The 25,718-nt window shown below is 36.9% G+C and overlaps 7 protein-coding genes across 14 annotated transcripts in view; 5 read left to right on the top strand and 2 right to left on the bottom strand.

Annotated features, from left to right (window-relative positions):
* Positions 1–3,144: 3,144 nt before the first annotated feature.
* Positions 3,145–10,307, bottom strand: LOC122633689 (protein-tyrosine sulfotransferase). 3 transcript variants are annotated; one of them, XM_043821908.1, is made up of 8 exons: positions 10,122–10,307; positions 5,912–6,211; positions 5,673–5,806; positions 5,192–5,300; positions 4,861–5,055; positions 4,547–4,800; positions 4,222–4,419; positions 3,145–4,118 (listed from the first exon to the last, which is right to left on the bottom strand). In XM_043821908.1, the coding sequence occupies exons 2-8, from the start codon at positions 6,053–6,055 to the stop codon at positions 4,007–4,009; spliced, it is 1,146 nt and encodes a 381-aa protein (XP_043677843.1). In that variant the 5' UTR covers positions 6,056–6,211; positions 10,122–10,307; the 3' UTR covers positions 3,145–4,006. The 3 variants fall into 3 exon arrangements, with proteins under 3 accessions (XP_043677843.1, XP_043677841.1, XP_043677842.1); XM_043821906.1 differs by having other exon boundaries at positions 5,912–6,192; XM_043821907.1 differs by lacking the exon at positions 10,122–10,307 and adding an exon at positions 6,687–6,902 and having other exon boundaries at positions 5,912–6,192.
* A 1,042-nt stretch (positions 10,308–11,349) lies between these two features.
* Positions 11,350–11,948, top strand: LOC122633811 (ribosomal protein 63, mitochondrial). Its single transcript, XM_043822198.1, has 2 exons — positions 11,350–11,491; positions 11,603–11,948. The coding sequence occupies exons 1-2, from the start codon at positions 11,442–11,444 to the stop codon at positions 11,856–11,858; spliced, it is 306 nt and encodes a 101-aa protein (XP_043678133.1). The 5' UTR covers positions 11,350–11,441; the 3' UTR covers positions 11,859–11,948.
* A 240-nt stretch (positions 11,949–12,188) lies between these two features.
* Positions 12,189–13,990, top strand: LOC122633861 (RNA exonuclease 4). Of its 2 annotated transcripts, none has more exons than XM_043822287.1 (3): positions 12,189–12,434; positions 12,987–13,254; positions 13,337–13,990. In XM_043822287.1, exons 1-3 carry the CDS (start codon positions 12,376–12,378, stop codon positions 13,904–13,906), a joined length of 897 nt encoding a protein of 298 aa, XP_043678222.1. In that variant the 5' UTR covers positions 12,189–12,375; the 3' UTR covers positions 13,907–13,990. The 2 variants fall into 2 exon arrangements, with proteins under 2 accessions (XP_043678222.1, XP_043678223.1); XM_043822288.1 differs by having other exon boundaries at positions 12,191–12,655.
* Positions 13,991–14,766: 776 nt separating this feature from the next.
* LOC122633858 (dimethylaniline monooxygenase [N-oxide-forming] 2-like) lies at positions 14,767–17,556 on the top strand. 3 transcript variants are annotated; one of them, XM_043822281.1, is made up of 8 exons: positions 14,767–14,801; positions 15,059–15,269; positions 15,384–15,522; positions 15,622–15,883; positions 15,946–16,049; positions 16,135–16,222; positions 16,288–16,451; positions 16,545–17,556. In XM_043822281.1, the coding sequence occupies exons 2-8, from the start codon at positions 15,076–15,078 to the stop codon at positions 16,851–16,853; spliced, it is 1,260 nt and encodes a 419-aa protein (XP_043678216.1). In that variant the 5' UTR covers positions 14,767–14,801; positions 15,059–15,075; the 3' UTR covers positions 16,854–17,556. The 3 variants fall into 3 exon arrangements, with proteins under 3 accessions (XP_043678216.1, XP_043678215.1, XP_043678218.1); XM_043822280.1 differs by lacking the exon at positions 14,767–14,801 and adding an exon at positions 14,836–14,928; XM_043822283.1 differs by lacking the exon at positions 14,767–14,801 and adding an exon at positions 14,911–14,928 and having other exon boundaries at positions 15,063–15,269.
* Positions 17,557–17,672: 116 nt separating this feature from the next.
* On the bottom strand, positions 17,673–19,591 carry LOC122633866 (GTP-binding protein SAR1b). 2 transcript variants are annotated; one of them, XM_043822295.1, is made up of 6 exons: positions 19,459–19,591; positions 18,961–19,057; positions 18,766–18,885; positions 18,620–18,685; positions 18,277–18,512; positions 17,673–18,199 (listed from the first exon to the last, which is right to left on the bottom strand). In XM_043822295.1, exons 2-6 carry the CDS (start codon positions 19,001–19,003, stop codon positions 18,083–18,085), a joined length of 582 nt encoding a protein of 193 aa, XP_043678230.1. In that variant the 5' UTR covers positions 19,004–19,057; positions 19,459–19,591; the 3' UTR covers positions 17,673–18,082. The 2 variants fall into 2 exon arrangements, with proteins under 2 accessions (XP_043678230.1, XP_043678231.1); XM_043822296.1 differs by lacking the exon at positions 19,459–19,591 and adding an exon at positions 19,144–19,266.
* LOC122633859 (50S ribosomal protein L1) lies at positions 19,513–23,568 on the top strand. Of its 2 annotated transcripts, XM_043822284.1 has the most exons (8): positions 20,361–20,778; positions 21,109–21,301; positions 21,408–21,615; positions 21,702–21,881; positions 21,945–22,059; positions 22,151–22,269; positions 22,338–22,435; positions 22,521–23,568. In XM_043822284.1, the coding sequence occupies exons 1-8, from the start codon at positions 20,760–20,762 to the stop codon at positions 22,687–22,689; spliced, it is 1,101 nt and encodes a 366-aa protein (XP_043678219.1). In that variant the 5' UTR covers positions 20,361–20,759; the 3' UTR covers positions 22,690–23,568. The 2 variants fall into 2 exon arrangements, with proteins under 2 accessions (XP_043678220.1, XP_043678219.1); XM_043822285.1 differs by lacking the exon at positions 20,361–20,778 and adding an exon at positions 19,513–19,630 and having other exon boundaries at positions 21,109–21,615.
* A 50-nt stretch (positions 23,569–23,618) lies between these two features.
* Positions 23,619–25,718, top strand: part of LOC122633856 (cadherin-99C) — a 53,816-nt gene continuing 51,716 nt past the window's right edge. The window contains exon 1 of the mRNA XM_043822276.1: positions 23,619–23,946. Within this exon, the coding sequence (XP_043678211.1) occupies positions 23,944–23,946 (3 nt within the window). The 5' untranslated portion in view covers positions 23,619–23,943. The remainder of the gene's footprint in view (positions 23,947–25,718) is intronic.

Genomic DNA, 25,718 nt, shown 5'->3' with positions numbered 1-25,718 from the left:
GCGGACCCTGTTATTATAATTGATATTATAATTAACTGATAGTATTATTCCTGTTATCCAAGTAGTGGATATACGGTTTCGCAGTACTGCTACTTAGAAAAAAAAAAGAAAAGAAAATCGTTATCTAGCGTTATTACTTGGATTTTTCCGATAGCATTTAATATCGGTCATTGATATATATATATATATATATATATATATATATATATGATATATATACATATATATATAACATTAGTAAAAATTATCATTATTATTATTATTATTACTATAAATATTATATTCTAATCGTCATCTTCATCGCATTTTTAGTCATGGCGACACCGTCTATGACAGACTAAAATTAGTTTAAACTCCTTACGTTTCACACGATTACTTTTCTTTGCCCCGATAGGCAAAAGAAAGGGCAATCGTTGATAATTCTAATTTTGTTATCCTTCGAAAGAATAATCTCACGCATATCTCATTTCCTTTTTCCTCGTCCGAATCAATTTGAGCTGCATTCCTTCCCTTTTTATCCCCTGTCGTCCTTTGACACAGAGTGGCGTATATAATTTGATCTTGTATGAAATTTTTGCACCACCCTGTATCATAGAAGATGACGAAGAAATTATTGCAATGGAAAAACCCTTCCGATAAATTTTCAAGCTCTACCTTCTCGCTCCTACCTCACTCCCTTTTTGCTCCCGTAAACTTGTGTACATGTATGTGTGCGATCACGCGTCCGCGTAGCGACAACATTCGAACGGAGAAGAGATAAGAATATAGTGCTTAATCGGTTTTATAAACCAACCGTAAAAGATCCGAAATGCTTTAGAAAAAATTGCAGGAATGTAATTATTATTAGAAATTTGCTCCGTTCGATCGATCGATCAAGGATCGTATCGATCAAGATCGATCCTCGTTCGACGAAGGTACCGACAAACGAATCGACGTGTTATCGTTAAGAACGGAAACCTGTTGATCGAAGAAAAAGATATATATATATATAACGTGATTCTTCCTCGAAGGTGTTAAAGCTTGAAAAAAAAAATAATAGAGAAAGATGGAAAAGGGTGGATGAGGAGGATGATGATGACGACGTATCGGCGATGCGTTGAAGCTAAAATAAAAGCAACCAGAGCGGAGAATGTATATAATAAAATTGGAGTCACTGGCTGTGCTGTATAATTGTTAATGGCAATGTGATATATATTATATATGCATATATATATAAATATATATCTCTATAGATCTACGACCGCGGCTATACATCCATATTCGTTCGAAGCATTGTTTCGTGATAGATCGTTTTAAAATTAATCGTAAAAAGATCGTTTCTTGGTAATAATTGTTGATATATATATTAACAAATTGTTTGATCTTTACGAATTGCTTCGATTCGAGCGATTACTTGGCATCGTCCAAAGACAGAAAAGAATGAAGGAGACAGACTAATCTCGCCTAATCGCCAATAGTACGTGCGTATGTGTGTACGTGTACATATAAAGACATATTTATAATAGCAACAGCTTCTGCGTTAAAGCCATTTTGCCGGAATCTCCATGTTCACGAATAAAGATTGCAAAGGAATAAGAAGGGAATTAGAGAAAAAAAAAAAAAAGGTTAGAAGAAAGGGCACGACAGTGCTAAAGGCGATCTTTGCGAATATAAATCGTATCGAGTCGTGATGGAACGGGCATCTAAATAAATGCATTACCCACATAATAAAAATATGGTCGATGATAAAAGATAATATATCTAAAGAATTACTTTGAAGGAACGAAACGAAATAACAGGGAGAAAAGAGAAATACTAGTTGTGTATGCCGATACCTCGAGCCTGATCCAGATCGATCTCTTTGATCTCGCCGAGAGGAGGCACCGTCGTGCGATCGATCGATCTCTGAGAGATCTTCTCCGCTATACCGCACTGCCATTATCTTGATAACGTTTTTATAAAGCCGCACGAGTCTCGGCGAGTTCCAATAGGCGAGGAAAAAGAGACAAATCTCTTTTCGAATTTACGATTCATCCGAAATGGAATTCGAGCGAGACGCGCTCGAATCGGAGACGTGAAAAGAAACTCACGGAGAGAGAGAGAGAGAGAGCGAGAGAGAGAGAGAGAGAGAGAGAGAGAGAGAGAGAAAGTGAGAGTGAGAGAGTGAGAGAGAGAGAGAGAGAGAGAAAGAGAGAGAGAGAGAGGGAGGGAGAGAGAGAGAAAAAAAGATAGATTTTCCGGAAAGACGAAGCTCCAGTGCCGAGTTTTTTTCGAAAAGAAAAGTTGCTGGCAACTTTGGAAAAGCGACGACGTAAGATTTGCTATTCCTTTCCATTATTACCTATGCTTCGTCGCGTCTCGGATGTTGTAATTCGCGAATAACGTAACGCATGTTACATCGTCTTTACGCACTGGAGTCGTCTTTGAAAAAAAAAAAAAAAAAAAAAAAAAAAAAAAAACTGAAAAAAGGGAAAAAAGATGAGAAAAAAAAGAAATTTTCTTTTCAACGCGCTTTGTCGTCGCGGTCGAAAAACTTGAGACATATTGCATGTCACGTTCGATAGAGAAGAACGATCGATTCGATTCGTTTTCCGGCCTTTAAAAAAGGTTTCAAGAAAGGGAGAAATTGGATGTATCTATGAATCGTAGACGATACGAGTCACCCTCTATAATAGACGCTTATTGGTGAAAGCATTTTTTTGTTATTTCATTGAATTGAAAGAGAGAGAGAAAGAGAGAGAGAGAGAGAGAGAGAGAGAGAGAGAGAGAGAGAGAGAGAGAGAGAGAGAGAGAGAGAAAGAGAGAGTGAAAGCGAGTGCGTACAGAGAGAGCGAGTGCATGTTTGTGTGATATCTAAGACGATAAACGCTCATCCTTCAACAACTACATATATGCAATATAAAAATGAGTATATATATATATACAGAACAAAGCTGCGAGAACCATTTGTCCTAGTCCTAGTATTCGAACTCATCACCATAATTTATAACCGATTTTAATTTAAAATTAATAAAATGATGTTATATATAATATCTATCATGTCCAGCCTCTTTCACTAATCGTTCTTCATATAATCTTACATAAATGAATGTTATCTTTATAAATCATAAAGATATTAGCTAAAGGAATGGGTGGTGGACGGAAAAGAAAATCTAGAGTTATATGTAATATTAAAATAATTTAATCGCATAATTTGTTGGACACTAACATTCCAAACAAGACTAAATTAATGTTCACATTTCAATGAGTCGTCCGTGTAATATAATATATATATATATATATATATATATATATATATGATACATTTCTCTTTGCAAATGATCCTGTTTAACTGAAAAACGAAGAATATAAAACATTGCCGTACTCTTTAGCCCGCATTCGTACAAGAGAATATTTCACAGTCTTCGACCCGATCAATGTTCTCTTTCAAATTGGTAAAAAAAAAAAGAAAAATCGATACCGTGAGATTCAGGACGGGGATACGAAAGCTCTTTTTTCACATTTTTAACGTGTCACACGTAAAGTAGAAGAAATAGATATCAGAAATAGAGATTGATCATTGCTTAAATTTTCTTATTCTCTTATTTTTCTTTCTTTTTTTTGTTTCCTCAAATAGTTTGCATTTCCATAATGGAAGGACTTTGACTCGTTAATACTTTTTAAACGACACGACCCAGTCGAACACGATTGATATATAAAATTAACAATAAAAAATAAAGTTGAATTATTTCTAAACATTAGATATCATAATGCTTGGTAAACGTAGTTCATTTTTCTTTTCAAAGGAGGTCGCGAGAATTTAGTGAATTCCGCGGATTCGATTTTCCCTAGTTTGCGAATATGCGCATCTCCAGGCGCACTGCGCGGGAGTTGCGAAGAGGAAAGAAGATAGAAATATAGAATGAGAGAAAGAGAAAATGGGACGAGCCGCATCGTTTGCGTGTACGTTTGCATTTCCGTTAAACTATGACGGTAAATCGTACGGATTGGGATAAAGCGTTCCTAAAGAAGGTTGCTCGATCCTTGGTCACGCATTTGGGCCATTGGTAGAATCATCTTCGTTACTCAGTCCAATTGGTTTTACTCGTAGATCGAATTGCCGAGCTTTCGCCGCCCAAACTTCCCCGTCAGCGAGTACCCTGAGAGAGAGAGAGAGAGAAAGAGAGAGAGGATTCAACGATCGAAATGATGTTTAAATAAATGTACAGGGATACCGAAACAATTTAACGTAATAATACGTACCGTCTAGTATTGTCGCTAACTAGACTGTCAGGTGCACCGTAGACAGGTGGATTGGCATAAGGATCATAACCGAGAACCGAGAGCATCGGTGCAATGTCTGGCATTTCCCTGACAACGTCCTCCGGAATGTTGCCCACCCATTTGGTCAAAGCTTCTAGATTAACCGGCTTTATTATCTGATCCGACGATCTCTCGACCCTGCACGATCGAAAGAAAAAAACAAAAAAAAAAAGTAAAACGGTAAATGGAATTAGCAAATCGTATTGGAATTTTATAGAAAATCAAACTAGTTTTCTCTTTTTTTTTTTTCAAAACTAGTACTAACTTGCTCAGAGGCACCCCGCCAGGTTTGTTAATAAATTCCTCGTGATGCATCACCGATTCGTTCCAAGGCACGTCCAAAAAGTTTAAGATCTTCTTCATCCATTGTCTCGGATGCAGTACCAGCTGTTCGTATGGTACCATTAAACATCTTTCTGGTCCGACCTCCCGACATTGCCCATACATCGCGGAAATAGCGTGATTCCATCTAATCAATGATTGACGGTAAGACGTCAGATCGAAGCCCGTAATGGTGACCTAGAAAAAGAGAACGTTGCGAGGTCATCGAAGAGTAGGAATTCATAGAGATTCCTTTACCTTTCTCGATATGATGGAATGAACGGTGGCACGACCGTCTCGTACCATGAAAATGAATTTGGCATTAGGGAAAAGCTCGAGCATGTAGGAACCCATTTTCAATGTTAAAGGATCTTTGTTGCATAATCTAGGAGCCGGTTCCGCGTGTCGAGCTATTATCTCCAAGCAAAACGCCGCTATCGCGCTGTCTATCACCTAGAAAATAGTTCCCCCTTGTAAATGAGCCGTAATGATATATTGAATAATCTCGTTCCAACGTCGACTAAACGTACTAAATATATATAGTTTAATTCGTTATTACAGGGGTATAATATCACCAGTAGATACTTACATCCTTGGAGATACCAGCTTCCGTCAGTCGCAAATTTTCTCTTTCGGATTTGGACCAATGCATTTTCATTTGCAGAATCCGCGGTATAACCCTGGTCTCTTGACCGCACCTAATAATTCGAATAAACTCTATCGGACGATGTCGTTGATCGGCGAGCATTAGATACGCACGATTGGAGACGAAAATCGATTTACAAGCCGTCGGACGGAGAAGGGTGGATAAATTAGAAGGGGATACAACGCTTTAGCATGCCACGTTTTTTACCTTATACGACTAACGATCTTGCCTTGAAACTTGTGCTCTTTTTTCAAGAAAATCAAAGAATAAATAAATAAAGAGAGAAAACCCATTCGATCCGATCCTACATAAATCCCTTATACAAACTTATCCGATTTACTCGGAGTTATTCGATCGAGAGCGTCGAAAGATTTATAGGGAAAAGCGACGGAGAAAATTATTGCTAACGACCGACTACACTCACCTCACGTCGGGATGCGCATCGAGCATGGCGCGCATCAAGGTCGTGCCTGATCTCGGCACGCCTCCGATGAAAATAAGCGGCATGTATCGATCGTAGGTGTAGGTTTTATGGTCGAATGGTCCAATGACGTATTTCTGAAAGCAAACGTTAGAAACATATGCGATACTTGGCTCGTTGCGTTCTCTCTTCTCTATCTCTCTCTCTCTCTCTCTCTCTCTCTCTCTCTCTCTCTCTCTCACCTCTTTCGCTAGCATCGCGACGGCAGGTCCGTTCTTATCGGTGCCACAAATGATACCCAGCTGATAGAGAGCGAAAACGAAGAGCAGCGCTACGAAGCAGAGAATGGGCCCTTTTCGGCCGGCACGACTCGACAGCAACGACATGCCGCCTTTTCCTGCCGCCCTTTCTTGCCCCCTCCTCCCTTCTCTATCCACAAGCGAAGAAGAAGCTTCGCTTTGCTACTCGCTGCCCTCCAGCTGCCCTCCTGCTGCCTGGAATAGCTCTTACTAGCTCATCGCACCTGCGGGAAGAAAGCTTTCCTATATACAAAGAAAACAAATCGAATGTTCTATATCCAAAGAAAAAGAAAAAAGAAAAAAAAAAAACGAGAGAGAAAAAAAGAAAACGAAGGAAAGAGCCAATTTGTAGGTCGTTTGGAGTAAGTAACTACATAAATTCATCGTCATCCAATACCTAGCTCGGATGTGAGAAGCTTATGATAGATCGAAAGAAAAATAGAGACGAAGCAAAGAGAATAGGAGGATAAAGGTAAATGGATGGGCGGGCCGATGGTTCATGAAACGCGATCAACAACAATTGGGACGCGCTAGCGAGGAAGAACAAAGAGCGAGCGAGAAAGAGAGAAACAGAGGAAGGAAAAAGGAAAGAAAGAAGGGCGAGAAAGGATCAAAGGAGGAGGTCAAAGGACGGTGAAAGCCTCGTCCCGGTTCGTATCCGTTTCCCAACGATATGACTTTCAGGAAAAGAGCTTTCTATTTCGCGTCTGTCTCTAACCTTTGACCTCTTCTCGTGCGAAAGCTACGCCCCTCCTGCGTCCTCTTCGCTCTTCATTCCTCTCCTGGACCAGTTCATCGCTCCTCCCTCACCACCCTTGGCCCTTCCTACGACGAGAGAGACGAGGACAATCGGCGCATATTGCTCTAGCCTCGGGCAAGACACGTCGTCCTTCCTACTCGTTCTCTACGATTTTTTTTTTTTTTTTTTTTTATTCATTTCCTTTTGTCTCTTTTTTTCTTCTTTTCTTTTCTTTTCTTTTCTCTTCTCTTCTTTTCTCTATTTTTTTTTTGTTTTTTATTTTCGTTCCTTCCTTGCTTCCTTCCATTCTCCCTTCGTTCTTCTTATTTCACGTATCTCTACGTGTCACGTGTCCCATTTATCTTGTCCATCCGTCTCAGATTTACTCAGATTTTCAATAAAACAGCTGTTGTGCTACGTCGTCCTAAGATATTTCAGAACTATCGTAAAATCAATTTGATTCGACTACACGTCGATTCCATTTCCGTTCCAATTTACAAAAGTATCGTCGTCAGGCAGGTACGGAAAAAGAAAGAGAGAGGGAGAGAGGACCGACAGATCGATATTTACGATAGCACTTACTCCCTTGGCACCCAGACATATTGTTGCCTTTCGTTTCTGATTAAAGTACGAGTGCGCTCGCTTCCATGAATCGCGCGCCATTCTCGAGCGTTCCCATTTCTGCGCATCGTGTTTATTATTAGAGAAGAAGCTTTCGTAGACCTCGCAGAGATTCTCCTCGATATCGACGACCGATGTTCGTTCCCGTTCGTTGTCCTCTATGTTCGTAAAGGGAACACCAATGTCGTCCTCGATTTGTACTCGAGTTGCACTCGAATTATACGATTCAGCTATCCAATTGTAAGTCTAATGGCGATAAGACTCCAATAGTATCAATTTCTTGGGGATCTAATTACGACCCTTCTGGGAATCTAACTTCCACGATATATACACACTCACATCTATATATGAGAGCTAGTTAGAGAGCGGAAAAGCATGGTCTTGATAAAAGTACGACGAGGTAGCTTATCGATCTTCCCAGTAAAATTGAATTAAGCTCCCGGAGGAAAAATAAGGACCGGAAAAAAAGGAAACAAGAGAGTAGGGTGGGCGAGTGAGAGTGAGAGAGAGAGAGAGAGAGAGAGAGAGAGAGAGAGAGAGAGAGAGAGAGAGAGAGAGATAGGTCGGTTTGGCGGCTGAGTAAGTCGTTCTTTAGAGAGCAACCAACCGAGAAGAGAAGCAAGACGAGAAGCAAAACGAGTAGAAGCAGATAGAACATAGGAGGGAAGAGATGCCAGAGAGACGAGGCTTAACCGACGGATTTACCCCGTTAGCGATGAGACCTCTAATAAGATCGACACCGGAATTTTCATTAACCACTTTGTTATTTTCTCACCGTGATCCAGTCCTATTTTCTAAATTTCCTAAGAGAAAATAATTTGTCCGTTTTTCCTCGAATGATTTCGATGATGGCAAGCAAAGAAGCAACTATTCATTTTCGTTACGTTATTTCCGCAAGAGAAACAACGTTTAAATTACAACATACATAATGGCCGCAGAAAAATTCGCTGAAAGAGCCAAATCATAAAATAACCAACGCGCAACCTACATTAAATATCACTTTGGAAAGAAAAGCGTGGGAATGTTTGTTGGCCGTTGAACGTAATTTTGTGGCGAATTCGTGGAGAATGGGTCGCGTGACGAGTATAGCTACATCATTTGATATCACGCGAGATATACACGCTCTCGGACGAGATCCATTTACGAGACGCACGCAACACAAGTTAAACGATCTATGTATGAATCTTTATACGTATTATAAACGTTCGTTTATTCGAATTATCAGCTTGGATCGGCCTTCGAACCTATTAGCGTGTTCGTTCTAAACAGACACGGAGTTTGCGTACGATCGAGTTAGTAATTTAATCGGAATAAATTGCTGAATAAACGCAAGTAACGATTGGTACGAATGTTTAGGAAAAAGTAAAAAAAGAAAAAGAAGACAAATAGGATCTTCCATCATTCGGTTAACTTTCTATCGGCTAATTCTCTCGATTCAGCATCGAAAAGCTTTGAACGTCGCTAACGATTCGATCGAACTCGATCGGATGAGTAACCGCGAAGTGAAATGGAATTCTAAGAGAAGGCAAAGGCTCGTCGACTCTATCGATTCGATCCATACATGCATACATACGTGCATGCGGTGGACGCGCATGGCTGTACTTACGGTCCATCGGAAACCATTGGACGCTTTCGATTAACATGTATGTACTTGACACGACGCGACGTCCTTATCAAATTTACAACGACACGTGTCCCCAAAGGCTAAAGGAACAAAAGGGCTTATCGAATCGTTCGAACGTGATCGAACGTTGATATTCAAACGATCGAACGAATCTTTTGACGGGAATCGACTTTTTCTCTCGTATAAAGAAAAGGAGAGAAATAAAAAAGAAATAAAGAAATAAAGAAATAAAGAAAGAAAAGAATAGAAGGAAAGATAAAAAGAAAAAGAAACTTGTTGAAAAATCTACGTACGTAGATCGCCAGCGTTTTCCGAGTCGAACTGAAACTGCAACGTTGTGCAATCCGACACGTTCCATTGGAATACGGCAAACGACACGAATATATATGGTGCATGCGTGTTATGTAGATTATGAACGGGAGAAAAAAGAAGCATGTAGATTAGGCGAGGAAAAACGGTGCTCGTGCATGCGTGCTTGGCGATCTCGAATTCCTCGGACGGTCGTTCCGAAGAAAATAACGAAAAAGTGATTATCGCGATTTCGTGAAGAATTCGGATGAACTAGTCTCGTGCTCGTTGACGCGTTACATCTTAATCGAGGATGATTATTATTTGAAGAAAGAGTCTCGGCATGAGAAAGAAAGATATATATATATATATATACATAGAGAGAGGAAGAGAGAGAGAGCTAGAGTAGGCAGGTAGTCGCAAATAATGCTAACGTTGAATTCTGAATCCGAGAAGCATTAGCGGTAGTTTGCGTTACGTCATGAATCGAGGTTAAACGCGCACGCGACTTGTGAATACAGGAGGGCGGGCGGCATGGTCATCGACGCATCAGGTGTCAGTCACCTCTTTCTCGTGAGATCTCTGTATTTGTGCGTGTGCATGTAAGTGCGCGCGCGTTCGCGTGAGTACGGATGCAAGAGTGTGCGTGCGTGCGCGCGTTCGCGTGCGACGGTAGTAGAAAAGAGAGGGAAAGAGAGGGACTATCGTCGTCTGTACACGTGTGCGCAAGCACGTCTTTGCGCGCGCTAGCTATATCGAGGAACGGTCGAAGAGGATAAGAAGAGAAAGAAGAGACGAAGAAAAGGGATAGAGAAGAAAAAGGATAAGCGAAGAGACTGCTGTCATCGCCTAACTTGGAAGAAACCAAACCGTTCACTTACTCGTTTTTCCACGACGAAGATGCTCCTTCCGTCGTCGCGCCTATTCCTCTGGCCTTTCACTCCTCTTTCCCTCTTCTTCTTTGTCGATCTTCCCTTCTTTCCACCTCCTTTTTCTCCTCCACCTACTCCTCCATCTCCTCCCTCTCGTTATTATCGTTCTTCTTTTTCTTTCGACGAGAATCAGATTCGCTCACTCGCTCGCTCGCTCGTTCGTTCGTTCGTTCGTTCGTTCGTTCGTTCGTTCGTTCGCTAGCTCGCTCGCTCGCTCGCTCGTTCGCTCCCTCCCTCGCTCCTTACTCACGCATGCATGCATGCACGCATGCACGCGCGCGCGCGCACATACACACCGCAGCCACACGCCGCACGCACGCACGCACACTCACGCCCACTGATAAAAAGAACACCCTCGTATATCAATCGAACAGCGAGACTAATTTTGATCTTTTTTATATCTGACAAGCCGCCTTTCCACTTATCCACTAGCGTCAACCCAAGTGCGCCGACGACTGCACACTACCGAACACTGCGAGATCTACCACGAGCAAAACTCCAGCGCACGACTCACGCGAATCAGCTGCTCTCTCGATTCTAGCGCCGTACCTACTTGTGCTCTTTTTATCAATCGACGCGACACCTGTGCCATCTATTACGATACAACAAGGTGCATTTTTAAAGGTAAATTTAAACCTTTTCTGACAGGGGATATCAAACATCTTGTATTTCGTTTACACTTTTACTTCCGAGAATCGCGCTCGTAATTATTTGATAACACGATTGATTTTCACCCTTGTCCGATGTAAAACAAACCTCGTCAAACACTTTTATATAAGACGTCGCTGATACTTTTAAACGAATAGCAACGTGGCAGCACGATTGCAACAGAGCCGTAGTCGATTCGAGCCAAACGACGTTTAAATCTTGCCGCTTATAGTATCGTCCACGAGGTGTCGGTAGTAACGTCCGATATCGCCTTCTCATTGGCTCCTTTGGTTCAGCCAATAAGACGACATGCTTCCTACTCCTATGAATCGTCGACTCGTCGTACACTGGCCAATTGAATGGAACGTACGGTACTCGGGATTCGTAGTATTGTACGCGAAGCTGTGATTGGTTCCTCGTTCATTGAAGTTTATCATTCTATATATCGATAGTATTTACCGAATGAAAGATCATTCTTCGGTTGTGATTTCGAGGTGGCGTCATCGTCGTTGAGGTTATAGTAACTTTAATTCCTATCAAGTCGGTGAGTACATAACCTTATTTTGGTAGAACGAAATAGTTTCAAATAGATTTTATTATTGATAAGTTGTCGCCATAATTATGAGACTCGGCACAGTTTTATTGAAACAAATACCTTATCGATTCAGAGGGTGAGTTACATTATTTTTATTTATCGATTATCCGTAAATATAATGTACTATTTTGATTGTAACGGAAAATATTTTACTTTGATGCATTTATTTGTTGTTTCTTTATTACAGGAAGTATCGTATAGTAAAGAAACCAAGCTTTGAAGATTTGTTAAAATTAAGGCATGACTTTGAAAGAGAAGAACGGAACATGTTGATTTTAAGACATCCTTATTTAACGAGTCAACAATCTCATGGTCACATGAATCATATAGAAAAGCCAACTTTAAGTAAAATATATGGCAAACTAAAAGACGAAAAGTTTTCTAAATCTATAACAATTGCGGATAGATTAAATCACTTAAAAGTATCAGAAGCGTGGGATTGAAGCGTATACTTGCTTATAAAATGTATTAAATGTTTATTCCTTGCTTTATATATCATAGTATTGTGTAATTATTAAATATCTTATATGATTCAAAATGTATATGTGAAATTTTATATTTCTATCATACATATATTTATATATATGTATGATATGTGTGTATATATATATATATATATATATATATATATATATATATGTGTGTCAGTCCATCTTTATGCTTCTATTACATTGCAGACAACATTTAAAATTGAAATACTTCCAAAACGATTTAAATCAATGTAAGTTTAAGGATAAATCATTGTTACATATTCACAGGTAATAGAATCAGAATATTGAATCACGTTTTAAATTTTCTTTCATTTTCTTTCCGAATAGAAAGTTCCTTATTGAATCTAAGTTGCATTTCATCCATGGTTATCTATTTTCTATATAAATATATCTATATATATATATCGTTTGTATAAATTTAACCTTTATTCATGTATCGATAGAAGACACACAGGGTTGACTTTACGACATGATCCTTTCCATCCTTACCTTAGTGATTCTCGTATTTATTTATGCGTTATTGAAAAGGTAATTTAAGTTATTGCGAAGCTATAAACATCTTACGATTGAAAACGATTACTAACTTTTAACGTAATTAATATCATATAGAGCCATTTTAATTTAGATCATTTTTCATTGTCCAGTGAAGGGAAATAATGTCATAAGTAGGTCTTACATCTTGAGCTTGTATTCTATGTTCCAGTAAACTGAAAATTTTATTAATCTCGGCTTCATCAGCTTACGTCAACGTAAATATCGTTTAATCATATTTTTACATATTTCTTTTTATTTATGTGAATGATATATGTTTGTTTTATGGTCGAGTAAAATACTACACAAGTTTTTTTCATTCGAGAAAAGTTAATTTATTTACATTTTTATAACTAGCGACATTTGTGAAAAATATATATTATTTAGTCAATTTAGATCATCAAGGATTCGGTCGTACTCGTTCGTTCTTTTTTTTTTTTTCTTTTTTGTATAATTTCACACGTGTTACTTATAGGTTAGGGAAATGAAATAGTTATCCAAAGGAATTTATATTAGGTAGTTAATTGTATTAATTAATGATGATTCAAGGAAAAACCAGAATCAAAATATGGGAGATCGGGGTATGTATGGAAAAAACAAATCTCTCTACGAACCTATAGAGAAAAAACAAGAAGAAATTACAACTTCTAAAAAACCGGTTACTAAACGTTCTGCGTCTGGTTGTAATTGGAAGGCATATAAAGATATAATACATACAGAAGAATCAAGTTATGATAAAAAGAAGAATAATTCGACAAAGAAATCTTCCAATAAATCTCAAAAATTCAAAAAATCAAATGTTTCTCTGCTTGAAACGGTATTTTTTTTTTTTATAAATTTATGTAAAGTTACTGATTTCATAGTTATCTTGGAAAATAATTTGATTTTTGTTCTTATAGGGCAATACAATGAAGGAGGAAAAAAAATACGATCATACTGTACCAGAGAATAACAAAAAAATAACAAAACTGATTGCAATAGATTGTGAAATGGTTGGAATTGGCGATGGGAGTGAAAGTATGATTGCTAGGGTATCTATCGTAAATAAATTTGGTTATTGCTTGTATGATAAATACGTTAAGCCGAGAGAGAAAGTGCAAGATTATAGAACAGCCGTCAGTGGTATTTATCCGCATCATTTAAAGAATGGAGAAGAATTTTCTATTGTACAAAAAGAAGTAGCAGATATATTAAAAGGACGAATTCTAGTTGGTCACGCTTTAAAGAATGATTTAGCTGTACTATTCTTATCGCATCCATGGAAAAGTTTAAGGGATACATCTAGATATAAACCTTTTAGACAAATTACAAAAGCAAATACTCCTAGTCTAAAAAGATTAGCGTCAGAGCTGCTAGGAATAGAAATACAAGTAGGTGAACACAATTCAGTTGAAGATGCAAGAGCAGCTATGCAATTGTATATGCTATATAGAACTAAATGGGAAGCCGAAATTTACTCGAGAAGATAAAACAAAATATATTTATCGTTTTATAGAAAGATGATTATGACCCTCCATTTGATTGTATTTTTAATATACATAATTCAAAACGTGCATTTATTTTTATCGATAACAGATTTATAAAAATAAAAAATGCGATAGAATATGCGATATCGTATATGTTTCTATATATTTTTTTATTGTAGAATACAATTTCAATCTATGGGTAATACCATCCAGTGTTACTTTATTATCAAAGTAAAAAGAATTTATTATTTGTGGGTGAAATAATACCAAATTAGCTGAATGTAATTATTGTTAAAAAATATTAATAAAATGCACACTTTTTTATTCTCTGTATAAATCGTGTGTGTACATATATATTATTTATAAATTGGATCGAAGAAGAAGCTATGTTGAATCTTTGTGATTTTTTGTAAAAGTTAGGAAAAACGGAATTCTAATAAGGTACGCACTGTTTTAAATGATACAGAAGAAAAGAAAAGTTGATAAAGAACTCATAATTCAAATCAGTAACAGTACGAACGTAATATTAGACATATATACAAGATCGAAGGTCAGAGTTGCGATTACTACTGATTATTGTATCAAAAATACTCTACCGTTTTCTCTTTTATGGTAAACACGTCGACCTCGTTATCAATATCAGTCTTTATACGATATACCTCCACTTTCTGTACGACTATTCTTAATAGATCGTTCTCCCATTGCTTATTCTGTCTTGGACTTCGATACGTGCATCAAGTGTTTCTCGAGTTTCAAACTTTATCTTTTCATATTTTTTCGTTATAGTGTAAACAATATCTTTTGTGTATATTTATATATATTTAAATATATATATATAAATACACACATTCTTTGCTCTTTGGCGCTTTATTTCACTGCTGTACAAGTTAGGAAAAAGGTAAATATTTGCCTTTCATCTCTGTATCTATATATATAATCTACCTTTCACATTTCTAATCAGTTCTATGTTCGATACTCTATCGTGTAAATGATCAATCGAGTGATTATCAACGTATCTGCAATTCGTAACTCAATTTTAATTACTTAATTTTAATCTTAATTTATAAATAGGAAGATCGTATTAATAAAAGTTCAATATTTTTTTTTTTATTATCATTATAATACATAGTATTATGATTTAAAATTCTTGAACAGCTAGGCTCGTTCCAAAGATGAAATTTGCGGTGATCGGTGCTGGAGCAGCAGGTTTAGCGGCTCTGAGACATTTCACTTCCAATACTTACAAAGATGAAATCGTTTGCTACGAGAAAACAGAAGAAATCGGTGGCACTTGGGTTTATAGAGAAGAAACTGGTTTGGATCGGTACAATTTACCGATTCATACCAGCATGTATAAAAGTTTGAGGTAATATGAAAAACAATCATAAAGATTCGAAATTTGTTTTGTTAAAAAAAAAAAAAAAAAAAAAAAAAATGTATAAGATCGATATATCAATTTGATCGAAATGCTATAATTTAGGACAAATTTACCGAAAGAAGTGATGGGTTTTCCTGATTTCCCGATACCAGATCGACCAGAGAGCTACTTGACGCGCAATGAAATACTTAATTTTCTTAATTCCTATTGCGATCATTTTAAATTGAGACAATACATTCGCGTAAGTGTGTTCATTTGAAATTGATCCATCGAAAACGCAGAAGAACGCAGAGATATTTGAAAGAACGTAAAGACGTGAAATTTTCGGATTATTTTTTAGTTTCTTCATCACGTTGAATACGTAGAACCAATCTCGGAGAAACGTAAATGGTCGGTTAAGGTCAGAGATTTAAAGGAGAACGTTGTTAAAACTGAGACATTCGATGCGATTATGGTTTGCAATGGTCATTATTTCGAACCCTTTACTCCGAATTTAAAAGGTCAGAACGTTTTTCAAGGAGATCAACTGCACAGCCATGATTACAGAGTACCGACTATCTTTAAAGATAAAACTGTCGTTGTCCTTGGTGCAGGTCCTTCCGGTAAAATAACATAAAATTTTGTTACGATGTGTCAATTAGTATCTAATTATAATTTTTCAAAGGTATGGATTTAGCTCTCGAAATATCGACGAATGCAAAACGTGTAATTTTAAGTCATCATTTGAAAGAGACGATACTGACAAAATTTCCCGATAAGGTGGTTCAGGTAATTTCTAAATAATATCTAAGAGCGATCGACGATATCCAACGTGTTTCATTAAAATATTTTCTAATCTCTTTTATAACGTTAGAAAACAGACGTCGTAGAGTTAACCGAACACGATGCAGTTTTTCGAGACGGCAGTAAGGAAACGATCGACGTTATATTCTATTGTACAGGTAATCAATGTTATCAACGTCAAATGAATAACTAATTCCTATCATTTCCAAATCCATTGTTATAGGATACAAATACAGTTTTCCTTTTCTTTCGGAAAAATGCGATATTCGTGTGGATTCGAATATGGTAACACCGCTTTGGAAACATCTTGTGTCTATAGAAAATCCTACTCTCGCAATTGTCGGATTACCATTTTATGTTTGCGCCTTTAGTATGTTCGATCTGCAGGTACGTCATTGTTATTGATTACGTATATAAAATAATTCCTGATGAAAGATTAAAAATATATTTTTTTCTGTTATAACTTTCGTATAACAAAAGATACGATTTCTTTCGCGGTTTTGGCACGGAGAAAAAACGTTTCCTGAAAAAGCAATGATGTTACAAGAAGAGTCGGAAGAATTGGAAAGACGTATTAAAAATGGATTGAGTAAAAGACACTTTCACATGATGGGAATGGAACAAGGCCAATATTACGATGATTTGGCAAATACAGCTGCGATAACTCGACTCCCTCCGGTATTAGTGAAATTGCATAACGAGAGTAGTAAGCGTTTTTTGGATGATTTGGTACATTATCGAGAAGATAGGTATAGAATCATTGACGATTATAACTACGTGCAACTCTGAAGATATACTTTATAAAAGAAAGAGACAGATAAGCGATGGAATGACAGATAAAAGCATACGATGCAATAAAGATTTGTTAAAAAAGAATGAAAAACTTTATGGCAAAGGTTTATATAGGTAGGAACTATACGTTATAAACAATATGTTTTATTTTGTGTAAAATGAAGACGAAAACATTATAAGTACTTATAACTATATAGTACCGATACATAAAAAATGTTTTGTCATATCAATGCTTTTGATTTTGAACTATGAAAGAGTTACAAGATATTGATAAATCCGTTTGATTAAAAAGAAATCGCGTGAAATTTTATGCGGTAGCTATCCCATTACCTATAAACAATTAAAGTTAAAAATTAATGCTTAAACGCGTAAGTATGATTCTATATCGACGATTTGAGATAAACTAACTATATTTGATAGCAACCAAAAAGCTCTGAAATAGCAGTGTTACGTATGTACAATGTCAAAAAAAAAAAAAGATGCTATTAAATAATATCCTGCGCATTTGCGTTTATTTGAGAATTCACAGCACGCGACAATGTATCAAGTACATTTTCTGCTTTTCAAATGATTATATCTTGATTAAAACACGAGATTAAAACTAAGGGGATGTCTTTTACTAAATAGAAAAAAAATAATAGGGATAAGAGAAGCACTTTAAAGATAAATACGAAGAAACAATAAAGAGAATAAAAGAGAATAGACTGCCCGATTATTTAAAAATTCTTTTCATAGAAAATTCATAGAAAGTAATTCTAGTAAATCGAAATATCATAGTGTCACAATAGAACAAAGGAATTTGGCAAACACTTGCAATTAGAATCTTTATTACTTTTATTTATCAAAATGTTCAGATTGATGTTCAGCATGTCCGTAGATCTAGTATTAATTGGAGAATGATAATTGAAGAAATTTGTATGGAACTAAACATTGCTTGCAAACGTAAAATAAGAATGTACGTCACCATACGATATTATCATATCAAAGAAATCAGTCCTATCGCGCTTGCTCGTTACTTTAAGTTTCCAAGAATATTCGTCTTTTCTTATGTGCACTGTCTTGGATCTGTTACTGCAGTTTGTAGTATTAAACATATTCCTTTCCCACTGTTCAATACGTGTGAGGATAATGTCCTATCGTTTTAATACCGTTATCCACAATGAAACAGAGGAAAGGGAAATGAGTTAAACTGCTAGGAATCAGAGTGTTTCGATTATTATGTGCATTCAGTCGATATACTGAGCGAGCCAACGGAAGCCCTCGCCGTAACCTTGCTTTTTTAACACCGAGCACATAAATAATTCCAATGGACGGCCGGGTATTTCACTACGTGCGATTTTTGCCTGAAAATAATAATTTTTTTATTAACCATGCCAAAATAAATAATATCCACGTTTATTCGTCGGAATTATAATTATACCTTGCCCGTTGTTTGACCATAAAGATTAAAGAAATTTCTAAGCTCATCTTCTGATGCTGCATCTGGCCTATCAATCTTGTTACCCAAAACAAGAACTGGACAAGCACTGAGTTGTTCGTCGCTCAACAATGCGTCGAGCTCTGCTCTTGATTCCGATAATCTAGATCTATCACTTGCATCTACGAGAAATACTATGGCATCTACCGCTGGAAAATAATCTTTCCATACTCTGCGTGCTGTACAAACGACAATTTGTTAATTATTTCTTTTGGTTGGACAAATTCTGCATAAGGAAACAAAGTCAATTATGTTTAGTAAATTTTCAAACTAAAAAGACACGTGCCTTGAGTGTGACCTCCTAAATCAAAAGTGGTGAACCTCATATTGCCGATAGACAGCTCTTCGGATGCTGAAAAATAATGAAAATTATTTACAAAAATAAATTTTAATTGTAATTATAATCAAATTAATAATTGTAATATTAATTACTTGGATGCAATGTAGGCACATGTTGAGCTAGGCGATCGTCTTTCAGCATGTGTAACAATGTAGTTTTGCCTGCATTATCCAAACCAAGAAACAGCAGTTTGCCACTTTTCTTCCATAGCCCTAAAAAATTAATAAGCGTTATGAATAAAACTATTACCATAAGAAAAACAATATATTTTATTAAAATTTACTTACCGAGATAACTTAAAACTCCTGAAAACCAGTCCCACAGAAACATATTTGTATACGAGAGTTGGTGCTACTTACACTATGCTCTAAGTAATGAATGACACTGCAACAAAGGAAGATAACAAGTCAATTCTCCGTGTAAATAACCGACGTAGTATGACGCTAGATGACTTTTGAACGTATTGCAACCTTGAATAAAGAACGAGATTCAAGTCGATCGAATTTCGACGTGATCTCGTCTTGGAAAAAAATTGCACCTCTTGAAATGAATTATCATAGAATTAAAGAAAAAAGATCAAGAGAATGTTCTTTATTACTAAGCTCGGACGGAGATGGAACATTTACTATACGATAGAGTAGATGTACGATTAATTGAAGCCTGTGATGATACAAGACACTCTTGATCTTTATCCCTTACACACCACTGTTTTATAACGAAACAACAGATATGTTAGAAAGTCGTTTGTGTAACACTAATTTATGAAATCTATCAATTCGACGTACCCAATGTGAAAAAGAGTAAAGGGTGAACGTCGAAGACAGTGAAAAATGCTTTTCCTCTCACTGAAAACGCAGCTCGATCGAGCCTAGTTGGCTGGCAGTTGGCACTGGTGACGTCTACTTCCGGTAGCCATCTTTATTCGAATAATGCTGTCTCATAAGCGCGGTTCTTAAGGTCAGTTATTCTAATTTTATTCGCTTATCGAATCTTAATTTAGTAATATGCTTTGTATTACGTTCTCATTATTATATTTACGTTCTCCGCGCCCTCACATTTGTATCCAGATTTCTCTAAAATTTCAATTAATCGCTTAAATAATACCGCGTTTGTTTAAATGCATGGCTATTAAGAGACAATGTATATATTAAATGATTTAACATTTTTAAATCTCGTTACGTATAGACTTTAAATGCGAAATCATTCATCGGTGATGTAAACAATAACAAATGTGTGTAACCCGGACGACTTTGTTAAGCTGTCAAGTCAGTCATCTGTTGGAATCCGACGAGTGAACATCGTAGCTCTCTTACCTCGCGTTCGTCCGTATAATTATTGAATTCTTTCAATTGTTTTACAATTATTTATATACGTTCTGTATTGTTGCATTATCTCAATCGATTAAGAATTAACGTTTACGATTGAAATATTTCGTTATCAATCGTAATAAATAATTAATTGAATTAATGATTAACGAATAAAACATTTGTTTATCTTATCCTTACTAAGGTCTTTCGTCCTTCTTAATTATTATAACGATTTATAACAACGAGTATTGGCGTCATTCTTAAACGATTTTAATAAACAAAGTCTCATTTTAAGAATGAAGGTTAAAGAGAGAATATGGCTTTTTTGAATTTTTGAAAAAGGTTTATTTACTTTCTTCTTTGTCTTTTTGAAAAAAACAAGTGTTAAAAAATGACGTTCTTTCGGCAATAGTCTACGCATAAAAATAAAGCTTTTTAAAAAATTCGAAAAAATTTGATATATTATTTACTTTTACTAGATGTAAAAATTTCTGTCGCACACTCGATTGTTATTATGCGTGAAAGGAGTATAACCTAACAAACTTAAATACGCATAGTGTATAATAGGCGTATAGTGGGGATGGTGTTTCTTTATTGCGTTCAAAATTTGAGTGAAATAAAAATGTAATTCTACAAAGTGATTCGTCAATGGTTTCCATCGAGTGTTTACGAAGTAATTGCCATTGATTTTAACTTTCAAATTTCGATAACAGATAGCGCTTTGATCACCGCGAATTAGTCACGTGATTACTCGTCATTCTTAATCGAAGAAATAGAAAATGGCGATTACGTTTGTAGGTAAGGTTTCAATATATAGATTTCGATGAAATAAATAGTTTACATTAGTTAAAATAATTAATTTATAAATGAGGAAGCATATATTTCTGTCATCGTTTAGTTATATTTACGTGTTATTAGTATTTAGTGACAATATTCTATATTGTTATAAATTACGATATGTAACTTAATCACAAGTACATACAAGAGATGAATTGTGAAATGAAATTTTTAACAAAATTGCAAAAAGTCATGACGTTTATATCATTTTAATATTTTATATTCTTTATAATTTTATATAATTATTTAAATATATATATATATATATATGTTTGTGTATGTTACATCCAGGAAGATTATTAAATAATCTTTGTGCAACATCCAAATGCAACATAGGAGTTATAAACCAATTCGTTGTACAAACACGTGATTATGCTGCCAGGAAAGGTACAAGAGCAAGAAGAGAAGCAAAGAAAGTTAAACGGAAAATAGAAAAAATTGAAAAACTTGGATTCGTAGAACGAAAACTGAAAGAACGCCAAGCGTAACTTATTTCTTTCTAACATATTTGACTTTTATTGATATCATAATATAAATCTGATACGATATATGAAGTTTGTAATATATTTACTTTTGATAATACTTTCCAGCAAATTAAATAAGCCAATACTTAAAAGAAGGGTGGATGACGATAAGCACAAAACAATTCCAACCGATAATGTATGGTTATTATGTCGTCATCGCAAGAAAATATATACCGTAGAAGAAGCCGTAGAATGTCATCGTGAAACACATCATCCCACTCTATTAAATTGTCCTAATTCTAAAGTCAATGCAAAAATTGAATTGAATTTGGAGGTTAATAATGAAAAGTTATAATGTTTAGACCGATATTAGATATACTTTTATTAATTCCATTAATTGCGTACAATTATGTGTTTTAGACAGAGAAAAAAGGAAAGTTTATTGGTGCTTTTACTCGAATCATAGATTATCCTCATTGCTTTGGTCATGGAGAGACCAGAAACATAATAGCCTTTTCTTCGAAACAAGAAGTAATCGAAAAAGCTTTGGAGGCAGGTGCTACCTTGGCTGGGGGAAAAGACCTTATAAAGTCAATTAAGGTAATAAGATCAACTATAAAACTTTAATTTTTTTGTTTCGTACATTAATTTTTTCTGATTTAGGCAGGAGACTTGGCTTTACTCGACTATCAATATTGTTTAGCAGAACCGGATATTTTGGCCGATTTAATATTAATTAGAGGTTTATTGAAAAAGAAATTTCCAACATCCAAAGCAGGTTTTTTATGTCAATTTTTGTCGATATCGTAAGAAGCATTAGATTTCTTATAAGATTCCTGAGATAAAATCTTTTTTATATCTTCATTCAGGTACTTTAAGTCCCGACCTTGAGAATTTAGTAAAGAAATTTGTTTTGGGTATCAAGTATAATGCCGTACCCGAAAAATTGGAAAAAAGTTACGGTCTGATCGAGTGTCCTATCGGAACGGTAAGCGCAGCGCGACACAATTACGCGAATAATTTATAATCTCTCTGAAATAATTTCATTTGTTTTAGCTTGATATGGATAGTAAGCATTTGGAAGAGAATTTTGCTGCTCTTATCAATGACATTAATTCCGTCAAATCTAAAAAACATACGAATTTTATCATAAGGTATTTCGACATTTAAAGAGATAATTTTATCGTAAAATTCATTGCTTATCGACATAGGAAATAAGTATCGATTTATGTATGTTAGAACGCAGTTACTCAGTCCACCGACAAAGGAATATTTTATAGTAGATTTTACTCAATATCTGCCAAAAGAAATTCCTAAAAAAGATCAGACAGTGGAGGAGGGATTGGTGGAGGACGAAGAAGAAGAAGAAGAAGAAGAAATCTCGCATGCTGTCATACCGTCTCAATAGTTATAGAATATAAGCGTAAATTTTCGAAAGATGAACTTTTGTTATTAGCCCGTACGATTGGAAAAATTCGAAAGGGGATCTTTGGAATACTCTAGACGTATAGTTGTTACTTTCAATGCGAATTGAAAAATATGGCGTCATGAAAAAAAAAAGAAGAAAAAGAAAAAGAAATCGTTCCTACATGATTTTCCTTGGATCCTATAAATATTTTTCACGTTGGTAGAATAAGAGAAACGAACAGGAAGATTCAAAAGAATGGGAAAATCGGTGAGTGGACGTCATACTGGAAGCGCGGAATCGCGAGGGGCGCTGGTGCATCGAGTAGTATACGGCGGACGCGCGAAAATGACGACGGGTTGGCGCGGGAAGGGGAAGATCGCGCGAGAAACCGGCGGCGAGTCGAAGGAAAAGGGAACGGAGAACGGTGCGCCCGCTGGTGGAGGTGACGGTGAGAGGAGAGAGGGGGAGTCAACTCGGCTACCTGCCGATCGAGAGAGCTCAGTCGGTGTCCGCCAGGTTGAAAATCCGCCGCTTCTCCCTGCTCCTTTACTATCGCACGTGATACTTTCTAACGCCTTACCAAATCTTACCGAGAAGTTAGGAAAAAGCATATAGTTTGTAGTTAGTTAGTTAATCAGTTTGCTCGAAAGATCCAAAATTGGCGCGCTTAAGAGGATCGAAGAGGGTGCGGAAGACGAAAGTTTGTACCGGACGAGATACGTTCTCTCTTAGTGTGTCTCTTTTTTTGTGCGCGTGTATGTCGTCTGTGTGTGTATGTGTGTTGTTTGCGCGTTCCTCACGAACGCTATCGAAAAGGATATAAAGCGTTCTAAACGTGCTTTCACGTGGAACGTGAAATAATATTTCTTCGTTTTGTCATTCCTTTTTTTTTTTTTTTTTTTTTTTTTAAATAATTTGCGCGAAGCGTGTGCTTCGTCCTTTTGTTTTCTCGCAATCAGTGCGCGCGGGTGAAAACTCACGCAGGCGCGTTCGTAATAAGCGCGCACGCGTTCGGCGTACACTCGACTCGTGTTTACTATTGTTACGTGTTTCTGGTGATATCATTCATTTTCCGCGTAAACGACGACGACGACGACAACAGCAACAAGGACGAGGAGAACGACGAAGACGACGAGGAGCTAACTCCGAGTTACTTTTCTTTCGATCAGAACGAACGACAGGAGACATGCTCGATCTATTCAACAACGGTAGACAGTAGCCTTCGACGATACAGGACGTAAAAAAATACTCGACATGGTAAGCATGAGGAATTAAAGCCCATGTATTATTCTTAGCTCATAAATTTCGAGATTGAAATTTCTTCTTAGGTCAAAGGAACGAATGTGCAGAGTGCGTCGTACGTTTCTCCTTGCGGAGTACTACGACGCTGTTTATTTCGGTTCCAGGTTGGAGAGAAGTCGAGTTTAAATCTCGACGAAATTCTAGCGAACGACGCGATGCGCATAAGGGAAACTGTGAGAGTCCCACGGAATGAATAAAATAATATAAAGAAGAGAAAGGAGAGAAAAAGAGAGAGAGAGAGAGAGAGAGGGAGAGATAAGTAAACGTGTAGGTTTCTCTGTCTATAGGTGGACTCTATATTTAGATACACTAGGTCGACACACGAGCACAAATATCGGATGTTCACGAACAAGGAACACGTCGAATAGGTTCTCGGCGCTCCCCTACGAGATTTCTCGCGGCATATCGCTTCCCTCCTGGCGCTATCTTTGCTTTCAATTTGCTCTTTCCGTGCCATTACTCCCACTCGAAACGTTACAACCTAATGTAGAATTTAATGCGTTCGGTTCGTCCTGACGTTACTCGCATTTTCTTTTACGACAAAGTAAAGAACAAAAAGATCATTCATTTGTTATCTTTTTACCAGTTAACGAAGATTCGTTTATTCGAGATAGTGCGCATTAATTATAATCGTAAAGATGAGTAACGTAGGACTCGACTCGAATAACGCCAAGTGAAAGGTTTTAATCGTTTAACAGTAGCAACGAGTTTATTAAGACAATTATTATCTTAGGTTTACGTAAAACAAATATACTTTTCTTTCTTGTATCTTTCACGCGGAGAAGTCACGAAACGATTCGGTCATGCGTGTAGACCGGCGACCGATAAAAGTCGAGTTCTGCTTCGACTTTAGAACGGGTGAAGGCAAACGATAGCTCGAGGGCCAACGTGCCTCGGCACGACTGTCCTGTCGTTTCCTTTTCTCTTTCCCTCTCTCTCCCTCTTTTTCTCTCCTTTGCTCGCTCGCTCTCTCTCTCTCTCTCTCTCTCTCTCTCTCTCTCTCTCTCTCTCTCTCTCTGATTCGCTAGCTTTCTTACATGCCAATCGGGAACTCTAATTGCGATCGCAACGAGCAAACGAAGGGAGAAAGATTTGAATCCGCTATAGTTTTAGAACGGCTTGAAATTAGCCAGCAGGCTATAAGCGTAAAAAAAGATTTCCGAGAATAATTTCCATACGTCTCGCTATTAAGTTTCTCTCGGTGATCTCGAATTTCGACTCGTCCGAGATTCGCGTAATTCGATCGTAGAATCGCCGTTTGAAAATTAACCATTGGAAAATCTCGGCGCGGACGGATGAGAAAGATGGTTAAAGAATCGGTAAGGACAAGGAAAAGGACAAAGTTTCTTGTTCGGTTCTTTAGAAAAGAAAAGGAGACCGGTTCGTGTCTCATCTAGTTGGCTAACGAAGCTACATCGTATCTACGTAGTATGTACGTTTTACGATAGTCATTCCCGATGCAAAAGGGCGGCGTAGCTGGTCTCTCGCATCAATGGCCGCTCGTTAATCGGTCGGTTTACTGGCCGATGATCGAGTACCTAATTAACTATACATTCACGATATGCTTTCGTCGTTTTTCGCGATCGAGCCTCCGGCACGACACGAAGCGGACAATTATATCGTTAAATACCTGGATAACGCGCTCTAGCAAGCTATAGCGTTTGTCTAGCTTCTAAGTCCTAAGATATTTACCGGCCTCCGAGTATATCTCATGTATAATACTTGGC

This window comes from Vespula pensylvanica, chromosome 13 (genome assembly GCF_014466175.1).
Source record: "Vespula pensylvanica isolate Volc-1 chromosome 13, ASM1446617v1, whole genome shotgun sequence".
In the NCBI taxonomy this organism is placed as follows: domain Eukaryota; kingdom Metazoa; phylum Arthropoda; class Insecta; order Hymenoptera; family Vespidae; genus Vespula; species Vespula pensylvanica.
Note: the sequence above shows the minus strand (reverse complement) of the source record. Positions and strands in the feature narration are given on the sequence as shown.